The 15104-nt window shown below is 47.3% G+C and overlaps 1 protein-coding gene across 2 annotated transcripts in view; it reads left to right on the forward strand.

Moving 5' to 3' along the window:
• LOC144163206 (uncharacterized) overlaps nt 1-15104 on the forward strand; it is a 294763-nt gene that overhangs the window by 265905 nt on the left and 13754 nt on the right. For both annotated transcript variants that reach the window (XM_077694061.1, XM_077694062.1), the window contains one exon: nt 9733-9886. In XM_077694061.1, coding sequence (XP_077550187.1) covers nt 9733-9886 — 154 coding nt within the window. The remainder of the gene's footprint in view (nt 1-9732; nt 9887-15104) is intronic.

The following is a 15104-nucleotide window of genomic DNA, read 5'->3' on the forward strand; positions in this document are numbered from 1 at the left end:
CAGGCGGATCTGGATGATGGGCAGACGTTCTTTTATTCTGCCGTTTTAGGGGCGGAGCACCTTAGGACCTCGCTTTGTCCGGGGCTTGCCGTCCGTGTACACAGTGTTGCGCATATACGAGGAGCATTGGATTGGATTGGATTTGGATTGGATTAGGTTGGATTGAAATGGATTGGATTGGAATTGTATATACTGTACACACGCGTTGTCGCTCATTTGCATGCGCGAGTGGGCAATGCCACGGGTGATTTACGGTAAGAACGATCCCCAGTGCTTCGCCCACTCGTCATGATTCACTTCGTGGAGATGCGGGAATTTTTTTCTTGCTTTTGCTTTCCTTAAGTTTGTTGTCGTGTTTTCTTTGTGTCCTGTCGTTTGTAGCAGGCGTTCACTCTTCTCATTTTCTTTTTCGTTAAGTATCGCACCTTTACGAGCCTTTGTTTGATCTTTTTCTTCTTTTTCCTGTTGTTACAATGACAACTACACTCGCCGCGATGGCTCAGTGGCTAAGGCGTTGTGTTGCAGAGCCCAAAAACGCGGGTTCGATTTCCGGCCCCGGCGGCTGCTTTTCAGACTGGAGGCGAAAAGCGAAAAAGCCATCATGTCGAGACTCAAGCGCACGTTAAAGATCCCCAGGTGGTCCAAAGTAATCCGTAGCCCTCCACTACGGCGCGCCTCAAAGCCCAGGTGTTGATCCAGTGCGTTAAGCCCCACAGTCAATCAATTAATTATTTCATTAGCGCAGTTTTTGCACGCTTAGCAGAAAAACCAACTTCGAAAAATGGGTTCAATTTGTACGCTCCATCGACGCATGAGTAACATGTACACAGAAGGATGTCACGTCGCTCAGGCGTCTCGAAATGCCGGCAGGGCGAATAGAAATTTTCGGAATAACTTTTTTACTCAGAACCAAGCCAATTCGTAAACGTCAACTACATGAGCAGAATAATGATAAATTTCAACTATAAACTACAACTTGTTGACATTGTTGCACTTGATTTAAGTAGATGAGAACACGAAAAAATTGCGGGGTCAAGAGCTGTAGGTCATATACTTAGTTCTCGAAAAATTGCTATTGTATTTCGTTTTTGTGATACCTGCGGTTTATACATTAAATATCAGTGTTTAGTCGACTAATCGGTGTATGTACGAAATTACTAACAGCGGTAGCACTTTCGTAAGGAAGAAAGGTTCTAGGAGCATTTGGAGAGATGGGTGGGTGCGGTGCAAGCGAGAGTTCGTGATGGCCTGGGGGCGGAAAATCGAGATATGTGAAGCGAGGGTGTTTATTTATTTATTTATTTATTTATTTATTTATTTATTTATTTATTTATTTATTTATTTATTTATTTTTGTAAGTGCAGAACAACTGCACTGGGCTATCTAGGGCGGTGCACTGTAAAAGTACGAAACGACGACCAAGAAAAACAAAGAAATATGGGTACTAGTTTGGGAGTACGGTAAATTGAGAATTGCAGTATAGCACCACACGCGCGCCCGCACGCACGCACACACACATACATACATGCGCACAAAATTACAAACGTTACATTACACACTTCCCTTGTATTCACATGACCCTTTTTCACTCATAATTACCATAAAAAAAATATCGATTTGTTATTTCTGGCTTGAAGCGGTACGGAAAGACAAAGCGAAGGGAAGGAGGGGGTTGACGAAGTCAGCGCTATCAGAGTAAAAAAATGTGAATCGAAAGGAAAACAACACAACGGTAACTCATCAACAGCTAACAAGAAAGTGTGCAGAATGGGAAAAGTAACGAAGGAAGGGAAATCGACGATCTCGGAGCAATCCTTTTCCGCCGTCCCAGCGGCCGTCCGCTCGAAAGAAGCAAGGACGACCCACAAGGTGCGGTGAGCGCTTCGCCGCGCGCTAATTATATTCTCCCGCTTGTTCGAGAGGCGGGCAGAAGACCTGCAGCGGCAAATTACACAGCGGCGAACGAAAGCACAGATCTTGGCCTCCCGTGGACTGCTTCGCCCGGCACACCGGCGGAACGGCGGTCTCTCGTGTGTACCAAAACTATTGTTAGTCATATCTCGTTCATATGGACGCCTCCGTTCTCCCAAAAAATCGTCCATAATGTGAGTTGCACATAATAACGAATCAAGGTCAAAAATTACACCCTCTTCCCGTGGGGAACCCTTAGGTGATGCTAAGCATCGCAGAGTTCCAATCTAATCCAAGCCAAGCCAAGCCAATCCAAGCCAAGCCAATCCAATCCAATCGAATCCAATCCAATGCCCCTCTCTAGAGAGTGCTCGCTATCGGAGAGGAGAGGGGGTGAGCGGCGGAAAGCGCAGCTGGCGCGGCGAGGAGAATGGGGGAGGGGTGGACGCCGACAACAACGCCGGATGGATGCAGGGACAAGGCGAGTGAATGAGATGCGTCGCATCTAAAAACACAAACATTAAGGAACACACGCTGAAGACGGCGTCTGACTTTTGAAGTGGCGTATTTTCTTTCTCCTTTTTCAACTCAGCGGAAAGCTCGGTCCGTTTACGCTTAACACCAGCCCTGGCCCAAGCCTAAATGACCACAGAAGCGTACAGCCTTGTCTTTTAAGCGCATCGAATATTGGCACGAACTATCATCGTCATCCCATCTTGCCCTGAGCCTCATTACTTGCCCTTTCCGGCGTATGCCGCACCGGGAAATCTTGTTTGATAGGAAAAGCGCGTCAGCCTGTCATCACTATCCTAGAGTGATTTAATTCGACGGTACTGGAAGAGAGAGCGTTCCGAGACCAATGCATGCTTCGGCTTTCTATGTTTCGGCCAGCACTGAATTCCTGGTACGCGCTGGGGCCTCTGGGAGTCACCAGTCATTTTTTTTCTATTTTCGCTTTGTGGACCCGTGTCCATATTAACGAAACAAAAACGCCTGTATTTATCCGTTTCGTCCCCAAAATATCCATCCATAGTTCGGACTGCGGGTTTCTACATTAACGGGACAGAATTGCACGTTGAGAAACCGGTCGCCGAAAATTTCGTCCATATTGCGGGGTTTCCATAATAACAAGTTCCATATTAACGAGAAATGACTGTATAACGAAGCCCTGGAGACAAGATATCTGATCCTGTTATAAACGGTACTTCGTTAAAAACGCAGGTAATTTTGTCTTCCCTGCACTGAAGTTAGTAGCGTAAACAATTTCGTTTAAAGCGAGAATATTAATAAAGCGATTTCGTTATAGCGGGGGTTCGCTGCAAGTGCATGCGCAGATCTATGTCGCGGGTTAACTGTTTACGGGGACGTTCGAGCAGATTTCTGTAACTCCCTGTTGAGATTATATCCCGTAGTTCAACGCATCTAACCATTATTACGCTATACAGAGGAAATTTACTCCCATACTTGTAGTGCAAAACCCAGAAAAAATAGAGAACTGCAGGCGCCCATCCCGGTACCTTAAAGCGACACTCAAGGCAAAGTACAAGTGGTTCTAGATCGGCAGATTAACTCACTGAGAACAAGAATATAACCCTCCAACGCTCGCCTTTTCTAAAATAAGGTGCAAAATAGTGAGAACGTAAAGACAGGCGTCGCTGCCCCTAGCTATACCGCGCAACTAACACCGGAAGTGGTAAAAAATTGCCTGACAAATATTTTAAGATTGCGCTTTCAGAAGTTGATAAAAATGAAACTGGAAGTTTTGTAATGACATGTTGAGATGTCGAAGAATAAAAAGAAAGCTATAGAAACAATATCATGAGAGCGTAGCCGATTGATCACGCGGCGATCCCGGACGCCAACAAGTTCGTTTCGGTTTCCGTGCAATACCTGGTGCAGTATACTCGGTCAGATAACTTTGCGCCAACCTTGTGCAGTAATGTGGACATAGCAACATTTATTATGACTCTCTGCGTGCTTTTGCTGAGCAAAGAAAAAATAAAAAATAAATATAAAAACGCGGGAAGGCTTATTTTGGCTAGGGTCAGGATTTTCAAAGATGCGCAACGTCCGTCGTGCGCAAAGTCTCCCTAGCTGCCGCTGGATGGCGCAGCTAGGAAAGTGTGTTCCACACTTCGGGCGGTTTCACTATGCCAAGAGGTGTGCGGGCGCTACGCACGAGCGGTTATTTTGACGCCCACTTTAGCGCGGCCTAAAATGTACAATATGCTTCTCTGCAACGAAATGTACAATACGGATCATGGGTCCTATGAAGAAACATAAACTAGCGCAGAATGAACTAGCTAAAGTATTCTAGTTTATTCTACTAGAGTAGAATAAACTAGCGCATACATGCGAGTCCTATTTTGGGGCTCGTTTGAACAGATGCCCTGTATTCTAGTCGGTACTTTTCTGGTCTGGGACGGGGTCCTTAAGATGACAGGTGAGCATCGACGGTGGTTCTTAGTTTCTGTTTTACTCAAATGCTACTGGCACGTCCTTAAAGAGACCCTGCAACACTCTTGTTTAACTTTTTTTTTTTAATCCTAAATACTTGCAGAACGTAGTCAACCAGCACACCCAGTACTTAGATTAGGGGGTCGCAGAGTACATAAGCCAAAAATTACTGCTGTATGCGCATCAGATAACTGGAATCTTGCTCAAAGGACCTTCCTGTCTTTCCCGGTGTCGGCGCTCTTCTACTGCTGGAATTACGCTATACAGCGGTGTAGCGGCTATGAGCCGGCTTTCCTTTAGTTGCAGCAATGAACGCATTCCATGGTCACTTTAAAAAGAAAGCCACAAAAGCAAAGCAGAAACGGAAGGCGTATCTGCAGCGGCGAGCAAATCACGCAGTGCCGCTCCGGGCTGGCGATAACTGTTGTTTTCTCAGTGCTTCCAGACGCGAAGGAAGGAGGGAAAGCGTTTATCGGAAGTGTTGCAGGGAATCTTTAAACGAATTCCTTGTGAGCGCAAGGATGGAAGCTTCCCATCCCTTGTGGAATAATACATGCACTGCATTATCTCCCGCGCGCATGCGCGCACACGCTAGCGCCTTGCTGACCCTGCTGCCGTACTTTTTGTTCGTGGAGATTCCTCGACACGGGCGGCGCTGCCACGCCCTCCTGTTTGCGCAGTTTCCGGGCACTCACTTCCGGTGTGTTTGCACCGCCATTTCCTCTCAAAGAAGGGCGCGGCCGCGCCACCAGGAAGAGCTTGCGAGAGAACTACGAGGGGAAAGTCGTGCCCGAGCACGCATAGAAAAGTGACTTGCAGTTTGCCAGGTTTCCGAGACTTTAGTTCTTTACATCGGCATCTCGTGTAGCTTAGTATTATGTGTAGGCTATAGGCAGTGCATTGTGGGTGGTCTGAACGTTACGAAACTTAGCAAATGCTAGCATCCGTGTTTAAAATCACAATGGTTTGACATGTTCCGTTCGCACTGATATTTTTGATTCAGTGCTCCGAAGCTATGCATCTTTAGCACGACGAATGTAGTGTAGTGGCTGTTTGGATTGATGTTACCAACCAATAATCTTTAATAATAAATTATCGCGCAGGCGGTGTTTCTGACTCTGCGACCGCTCTGACTTCTTTTGAAGACTATATAATAACTTCTTGCGTAACTGAACCACGCCTTAGCTATACGTGCAGTTTCGGGTTGTGGTCACGACGTTTTCATTATTCGAAATGACCCTAAAGTTTCTCGCTGGGAGGGTAATATACATATAGGGTAGGGGAGACTGCACAGGCAAACTACAGTACACTACAGTGAACTAAGTACACTATAAGGCAAACATCCCAACCAATGACGTCCTCTCAACTCCCAGCAAACAAAATTGTGCGAATCGCCGTCTTTCAGAGCTATAGCTAAAAATGACTTTTACGACAGTAGTCTGAACACAGCATAACACGGTCACGGCTGGTATTTCACATAGCACTAAGAGATGTAAGTGCATAAGAGGCCGTAAAAAGAACATACGGATTATGTCATGTTCAGAATGCGGTCGCAATGCGCTTACCGCTTGTTTCGTTGTATCGAACTACCTGCTGTAAAACACGTTACGGCCATTAAGCCGACACATTTATTCACATTTACTGCTGTGGCGGTCACGGATTTTACGGCTCGCCAATCAAATTGCGAGTTGTAAATCTAGCATCCGACCAAGTCGGGTCTCGAATGGTGCTTCCACTTGCACCACTCGAGGTCAGCGGTCGTAAGAGCAGCACACTCTGTTGCACTCTGTTGGACACGGCGTTGCACCTTGTTGCACCTTGTTGCAGCTTGTTGCACTCTGTTCACACGAAAGCTTTTATCTCATTGGTTGTGTCGTAATTGAGAAACAGTCGTAAAAGTAGGAAACCCTTTAACACTCTTACCCACGATTTCCACGGGAATTGCGCGCGTTGGTGTATTGACACTCGTATTCACTAATATAGTGTCAACATAGCATCACATGCGTAACCTCAAGGCACGTAATCAAAACCCTTTCCAGACCGCCCTATTTTCCTCCAGCGGCTTAAAGGAAAGCTGCATTGTCACCGCGTGTGTTATTCTAAATGCATAAGCATTCCAATGTGGACTCAACGAGAAAGTCCGTCTGTCCGCTTGCAACGCTGTCTGAGTCGCACTTTTGCCGCATAATAAAATGCTAATAATACAACGTTAATTCAATATTGTGCATTGTATTAATACACGGTAATACAATGTTGGTAATGCAACCGTAATAGAATATTGCATTAACGTACGTGAAAGCAGTATTGCGTGCTTTGTATATGTAACCCCCAAACCAATGTAATACCCTCTCGCGAGGACCTTTACGGGTGTAATAAATAAATAAATAAATAAATAAATAAATAAATAAATAAATAAATAAATAAATAAATAAATAAATATACGCTCTAGGGCCTTGACACTTCCCTGTAAAATCATTTACACAACCGTTAAAAAAGACATCTTCCCTGCAATAAATTAACCGTTAGTAGTGAAGCCAAATTGAGAGTCTCGTTGTATAGCGTTTTATATAGGCTCTAAGGAGGCATTTCATAAAGGCAACAGGGCCTTGATACTTTCAAAACGGGCTGCTCATACAGTCGTTCAAAATTGTATACTCAGCAATGCATTTGTATGTAATACTGTAGCCGAGTTTACAGTTATTCTTAGTAACGCATTTACTGAAAGATCGCCTTGATACTTTGATAGCACACTGCTTGTATTGTCCGAGCAATAGTTGTTTGTACATTATCCGACAACTTCCGCCTGGAGTTTCCGTTTTCTTTGTTGTTGTTTTTTTGTCACGGCATCTACTGCACGAACTGTTCGTTTCGCAACTCGTTACCTCACATGACGCGGATGCCTACGATGGGGGATAAAATTGCAACGGGCTACATCAAAGCTAACCTCACCCCAAGCACCGATCAACCCAAACCGAAACGAACGCAAATCCGAATCGGTAAGCGCGGCACGCAGCGATAGCCGAAGCTCTCGTTACTTGTCCAATTTGGTTAAACCTCGGAAGAGCATGCGCGAACACGGCCGCCACATGGAACTACGCCGAGTTATTGCTCATTCGTCCAATGCAAAAGAACACAAAAGGAAAGACGACTGTGTTTATCAGTTACCCCTCGTAAAAACAGCGGCACGCACTTGGGCTGACAGACGTGACTACGCGCCTGGCTCAACCACGGCGGCGGCGGATCAGCGACCCAGTCACCCAGTCGAACTGACCCGAGCGGCGTGCAGGGGAGAGTGGGAGAGGAGGCGGCGAGAAGGCGGGCAGACACGAACTCGCACGCGGAGTGCAACTTCGGCGGCTCTTACCGCTACAGGTCGCCATTAGCTTCGAGCACAAACTGCATAATCTCCGGGTCCCTTTTCTCCTGCGACGTGCAGACGGCTGTCCGCAACGGACGTTCGGCGGCCCGCAACACCCTCGCGAATAGGGTGCCTCGATTCACGCGTCCGCCGTACAGGGTGGAAACACGTATGCGTTGACGACGCCATTTTTGGTCACTCGCTCGCCGCCGCAGCAAGTCATTGTATCAAAACCGCGTTGTAATTATCGCCAGAACGCGGTTTTCTGGCGAAGTTTGAATCATCTCATCTGTTTCGCGTTGCTGGGTCTTGTGGGAAACGGAAAGAACAGCGCTCTGAGCCCTTTGACCCAATAGCGGCGGCATGGGACCGTTCAAAGGGTGTGTCCGCCCTGCACGGCGGCGCTGGCATCGAGGCACCCTTTCGCGAACAGTTGTTGTTGCTTCCGTTTCTCCCAGCATGTCGTTTACAACAACCCTGGCGTCGCCTTTGAGATAAGCGCCGGCGGCAAGACTGGGTCACTAATGTCGAACACGCCTTGCCGTATCTTCCGTCTGACTCCAAGTCTGGGGACCGTGGGGGATGAAAGGCTTAGCGGGCAACGGTCACTGGATTAAAAAAATGCAGTCTCCGTTTATCTCAGAGGTGATAACTGTCCTGTTGCGGCTTCGACTTAGTAGAGTTGAATGGAATGCATTAGTTTACTCGATATCTCGGTGAGCTTTTTCGATTTAACAGCCCTGGGAAGTAAGGGCCAATGCGAGGCGAGAGGGGAACGCAAAGCAAAAAGGGCGGGTGTAAAATTCGAATTCCGGATTAAGTCCCGGGCAGTTTTCGAGTGGTTCCGCACTATCGGAAGGCGAAGTCATGTGCTGCCCGCTGGCTACCAGCGTAATCTAGCATTCATTTTCACGCGCATCCTTATGGAGCCTCTTAATTTAGGGGTGCCTGTGACAGCGGATTACGGAACGATTTGAAGTAAAAAATGCCGACTTTATCCAGTCACCCATCCCGTAAACTTTTGACCTCGGTAGTACGCATTGTTTTTCTTCGAGATTGGAAGTAAAAGAGGGCGCGTTTTGCAGTGTCACTTCATACGTGTCCGCTGTTAATAAAACTTAATACAGGTTATGCAGTGTGATGCCGGTTAATACAATATAAGTTAATACGGGTTAATGCAAGCGAATTGTGCATATTATATCCGCGTGATGATGCGAACCAGTAGCAGAGCTTTCCGGCTACTAGTGACAGCGCTGTGGATAACTAATACCCCACCCCCAAATCTGGTGTTTGCAAGCGTTGATAAAAATTAACGCATTTATAAAAAAAATACAGAAAACAGGTTGTGTTCGACTCCTTCCAGTTTCTTGAATACGGATACTTTGTAACTAAACTGGGAGCTGAGCCGTGCTTAACCTACATGGCATAATCATTGTGACCAGCCTTGCCTGGTTTGGAGCTAACCGTGGATCCGCACATATTGGTAGTGCGCCCTCAGACCCGTCCGCGTCTCTCAAGCGCAACCAGGCGGCGCCCAAATACACTCTTCGGTTGGCTGGTTGCGAGAAAAAATAGTAACGAGAGAACAGTGCCCAGCGCTTCTCTTTGAAAAAAGGAAAAAGAATTAACGCCGTTACACTCAACGTGAAACACTAAACAGAGAATCAATCAAGTTAACCGATAACTTCCTTTATTGCGCACTTTTGCCGCAGTGCATTATGAGATGGGAAGATAGATGCTCAAGTTGAAATGTAGGTAGAAACGCAGAGAAACTGAATAGAGGAATAAAAAGTGACGGATGCAGCCGGCTTCATGCACTACAGAATAATGTTTAATCTAGTCTCAGCAAGAATGTCCAAGAGTTGCTTGTTTTGAGGACCATGCGTCCATCGGTGAATATCGGGAGGATGTCCTCGACGATGTTCGTTGATTGTGAAGTCTTGCAGTTTCCAGGTGCTCACCGCTCACTGCTCTCTCCCCTTTTCTGCTTCCTTTTTGACTCGCAGGTGTCCCACCGACCGCACTATAATGGGTCCGCTGCACAAGGTCAACGAGGACGGCAAAGTGCTCCACGCGCCATTCGACGCCTTCAAGTTCCCCACTTCCGAGATCGTTCAGTTCAAGGCGCTTGTGACGCCGTGCTTGCCGACCTGCGATCCGGTAAGGGAAGAGAAAAAAAACTACAGCGTCGCACAAACCCCCCCCTCACACGCACCTCAAATTTGAAAGCGGAAGCCGCGATGCTAACGACGGGGTTTTGTGCGACAGCGAAGGTACCACGTTGGGACATCGTACGAGCCGGACGTCGCGTGTCGAAGTGCAGTTAGCTCGCCGTTCACAGCAGCGTGGACAATCACCGCGTATTTGTTGCGTGACACGAATCACGCGCGAAGAGGTGTGACAAAGCTGCTCGCACGGACAGCTTAGGACGTCTAAGTGCTGACATCAACACCACTTGGGCGTTGCAGCGCGGCCCGTGGGACTGCTACTCTTCTGGCAGCGCGGTGCCTCTGGCGCATGAATCTGCGGCACTCTCTTAATTAATTTTAATTGTGTCCGTTGCTTCAAGCGTACGATGGGCGAATATGTTCCCACGGACTTCTCCGCTTTTGTAATCTTTGCGTCTAAAGTTTGGGGGAAGCGGGGTCTTTAGGTCTTAATGACGATACAAGCCTTTGCTGGTGCCTTCAGAAGGATCCAGCTACTGTAGTCGCTGCTTCCGGGTGCCTCAAAAACTCTTCAAGCGAATGTTAGCCCTACACACGCTTAAGCCAATCAAAGCGCACATCGAAGACTTCTATGCCTGCTTTCCGCTTGTCTTACGCTTATGACAGCCCGTACGTATACGGGCCGTGCCCTCGTGACGTTCAAAGCAGTCTCTGGACAGAAGACCTCAATCGAGGGCGTACCAGGAAGTAATTGGAGGCTTGTTTTATTACCATTATTATTAGTATTGTCTTCCGCTGTCAATCGCTCTTTGTTTTTGCCCTTTAAAACGCCGCGGTGTGCCCTGACCCGGTCCGCTCAACGTTCATAGCCACACGAGGCCGCGGCATTTGAGCGCACTGCCTGGCGGAGGAAGTTCACATTGTGTCAGCTTCGGAGCATGCTCGAGTTCGCCGCACAATAGGATCGCCGGCGGCGGCGATTGTCTCTACTCTTTTTAAACTGGGATGCCAAAGAGAAGAGCGCCGCCGCTCGTCCAGCTTCAAGATGGCGGAGAGAAACAATCCCAACCGCTAACGAGGTCGCGGCCTATACAGTGCGCCGTACGCACGCAGGTTGCATAAGCGAAGGGGCAACGCATAGCATTGGCACGATGTTGGATAAAGGTTAAGCCGTTCTGCCGTTGCACGCATAAGGTATTTCAATGAACGTTGAAGGCAAGTTGAAACGCTTCTAGGAAAACTTACGTAAGCCCGTGTCCCGAGAAGTTTACGTTAACCAAAACCTCGCGGAACCAATTACCAAGCTTAACGGCACGAAAACTCAAAGTCATTGAAGAAGGTCGGAGCACCTCTTTGTATCGCGTCCGTGTTAGTGGTGCCGTGAGGCTGAGATAGTCAAGGCCTCATCAATTCAAAGTCCGTATCCAGTTTAGATGAGCCCGGTACCCTGCCCGTTCGGGCCACTGTTCGGCCTGTGCGGATTGCTTGTTCAGCTTACTGGCTTTATTGGAGACATGAGTGAAAAGATGAGCGTTGGCATCAGCCGCTCCATCTTGCCCATAACCGAGTAGGAACTTGACCTTACCAAGACTATACGTTATAGAATAACGATAGTGATTTATAAAACTGCTTTAGCTGCGTTTTAAACAGCACTAGCTGGTCTAGAATAACCCGTAGGGGACGACATAGCCTAATATTTGCAATGTCTAAACACGCATGGATCTTTTGTTTCACCCCTCCATGAGACACTAGGTTTATGAGAACCCAGACACTTAGCATAATATCACTTCAGTTTCTACCTTGCACGCTCGTTTAGAGCTATTGTGCTAGCCTGTTTTCAAGCCCATTCTGGGGCTTCGGTAACGGAATAAATACTAAATGTAGGCGAAAGAAGAACATGAGCAATGTAACCGCGACAGGTGGAAGAGTTCCTGTCTAAATTGTGTCTGGCCATGTGTCCGTGCTTCGTCAGGGCGATTGTGAGGTTGATATGGTAACGCGTCAAACGTGGCATAAAGCTCAAGGAACCGATTACTCCGTTGGTCACTGATCGTTACTCCATTGATCGTTCGCTGACCGAGTTCGAAATAGCAAAACACTTTAGACGATCGAACATGTCTTACTTAAAGCTGACCTCACCGCAGACCTTATCGCACGGCGACCGCGCGGAATGTAGGGCAACGCGAGAGCTCCGAGGCATATCTTCTCAACGGCTGTAAGCCCCTACACCCACGGCGGCGAAGGCCAACATTGCCGATGATCCCAGTGAACGCCTACATAACAACTTTATATTCAAGGCGATGCGCGATAAATAAGGAGAGAGAGACAATAAAAGCTTCCGCCAGAGCCATAAATTGTTCTTAACGTCCAGGCAGGTCGTTCTAGTTTACGTTTGCTTTCCTGTACCGTAGTTATTTCTTTGAGGGGGGGGGGGGGGGGGGGGGGGGGGGGCAGGTATGAGGCTGTATACCTTGCAAGGCCGATGTGTCGTGGTGTCGCGCTACCATTAACAACGGGAATCGATAAGAGGGCCTTGTTAATGGCTTCCCGCATGGCACGCACACTGGCTCGATGTTTTATTCCAGCTGAAGGCCATGACCATTCTATTCAGGGAGGGCCAATAAAAAAACACCCAGTCTTAGAACTGGCTTGGTGTTCTTTTCCAGCAATGTAGCCTCGTTATTCACTTAGGATGACCCCCAGATGCTCCGTGGTCCTTGTTAAGCGGATGAATTGCAGTAATGTTTCGAAAGAACGCCCACCCAAAGTACGGAGATATTAAGTGAAAAATGCGGAATGGGCGATCTTCTGGGTCCGGTGCGAAAAACGAGAAAAAAGCGTCTAGGCAAAACAGCGCAAAAAAAGACAAGGACAGAGAGATACCGTATTTTCGCGCTAATAACCCGCACCAAAAAGGCGAAAATTTCAGGGGTGAAGTAGAGGTGCAGATTATATCCGAGGTAATTTCTTTGGTGCAGCTTCACCGCAATGCGAGTTGGGCTTGAAGCCCCTACAGCAGTAATAGCGACTAAGCCACTGTTATCCCAATGACACTGCTTATTTTGCACACACAGCTCAATCAACCTGATAAAACGTATGCGACAAGTCATCTAGTTACGTAGTCTTTCTTTTCTTTAGTTCTTTAGCATAAACAAATGTGTAATGTTGCTTTAGTAGTAGCTTTGATCCATTCTTTTATGTAAAAATATGCGGGCGATACGCGGGGATATATGTATATTTTTTCTTCGGCGATGGAAAATGACTGCGCGGGTTTATGCAGGGGCGGGTTATACGCGCGAAAATACGGTATACACGACAGAGACTGCGCTCAACTGTCAACTGGTTTTATTTTGAAGGAGGGACAATATATAGTGGCTGCGGCACGAAACATCGGCGACCTTTTGTTGAATGTTCAGGAGGGGTATAGTCTACCAAATTCCCTTAAAACGTGCGGAAAAGTGCACGTTGGCCAAACTGAGAGATGCGTCAACGATAGGCTGAGGGAGCACGCGAACAGTGTGAAGATTGCGCGGGAGGGCTTCCTGGCAAACCATTGTTCGAATTGCAAAGACTGTTTTCCAGAATTGCAACACACTTCCATCATTAGGAAGCCCAAATCACGGCTCTCACGTCGAATTACCGAATCAGGACGGATCCTAACGCTTGGTGAGGCATGCTTCAGCATGGCCGCTATCACCCTATCTGAGAAAGTAAATTTTCTACGCATGCTCAGATAAACCTTAGGTTGGACGGCTCTTTATATTGTCTCTCTTTCAAATTAAAACCAGTTGATAGTTCAGCGCAGTTGTTGTCGCGTATATCTCCCTGTCCTTGTCTTTTTTTTTTTTTTTTTGCGCATTCTTACCTAGATTATGTATCAACACGCCCAGTTTTACACGTTAGAAAAAAGTGGCCGCACCGCCAACCAAAATTGCGGAGATATCAAGAAAAAAAATATCAGATGGGCGAACTTTTGGTACAAGTGCGGCAAGGACAAATACGTGACCGCATCAACACATGAATAGATGATTCGCCTTTATTTTGCTCACTCACCGGCGCTAAAATTTCCAGCGATTTTATGGGGTGGGCGATCATTGGGGTATTTTAATAAATTTCATATTTCACTTCTTAATGGGGTGGACGATGTTTCGGGGGTGGGCGTTCGCTCGGAACTTTACGGTAGTTCTGCCAAATGGTCTGAGCTAGATTAATCACATGCGGGCACTGCAAAAAAAAAAAAAAAAAGGAACACGATTTTATATTGTGTTGGAAGGGTTGTGTGTGACTTAAAAGTCCAGTTTGGTGGCGGGGCCATTGCGACGTCACTCCAACACGTTGACGCTGCCGCCGGCGTGTTGCAATCAGCCCTTGAGTGATTTCGCGTATAGCCCCACTGCCTAGCGGGACGTCGTTAAGAAACGAGCGCCAGTAGATATAGCTACTGACATTAACCCAATGCATACACGGGTAGGGCTTGCACTACAGCCTATTTATGCTTAAATTACAATGCCTACTCTGATACTGACGACGTTTTAATGTTGGTGTGTCCTGCGACTGCATCACCATGGCGCCGATCGCGAAGATGTAGTCATTACCGCAATAGATGTGAATGTGAACATCTTCGACAGCACTCTGTCTGGTTGGGTTAAACTTGAGGGAGAGACAAGGACACCAACCGAGGACGTTCTCTAGGCCTCTAAATAGGTCCCTAGGTGCCCTTCTTTCAATTTACGCCCTCGGCCTCCGATGCGCATGGGCATGAAAAGAGTAAAAGAAAAAAATAAAAGCCGTACACACTCAACGTGAAAGCTGTCGGAAGTGCAAAGCAGTGATTCGCCATAATGGGCTGTAGCGCCGTTATCCGCTCACTGCTACCACCCGATTCAATTCAAATTTCCCACCTTCGCAGTGCTCGCGAGCCCCCGGCCTGAAAGAGGGCCAGCGGGAGTCCTGTTCTTTCTGAGCTTGGTTTTCCTCCCGCATGTGCCGGCGTTGCACCGCCGTTTTTTTTTTTTTTTGTTTTTTTTCGCTTACTATTCTAAAAACCAACTCAACCAGCGTCCCTAACTAAATGAACACGGGCGCTGCGGGTTAATTACGTAAATTTCGCCTCAAATGTACGTACAATTTTATTTGCGATAAACAACGGGGAAATTTATGGCAAGCGCCAGCGGTTCACGAGTTTCGAACGGTTATGACTGTTTACACCG

This window comes from Haemaphysalis longicornis, unplaced genomic scaffold (assembly GCF_048455015.1).
Source record: "Haemaphysalis longicornis isolate Haplotype H1 unplaced genomic scaffold, Haemaphysalis longicornis Haplotype H1 scaffold_12, whole genome shotgun sequence".
Classification (NCBI taxonomy): domain Eukaryota; kingdom Metazoa; phylum Arthropoda; class Arachnida; order Ixodida; family Ixodidae; genus Haemaphysalis; species Haemaphysalis longicornis.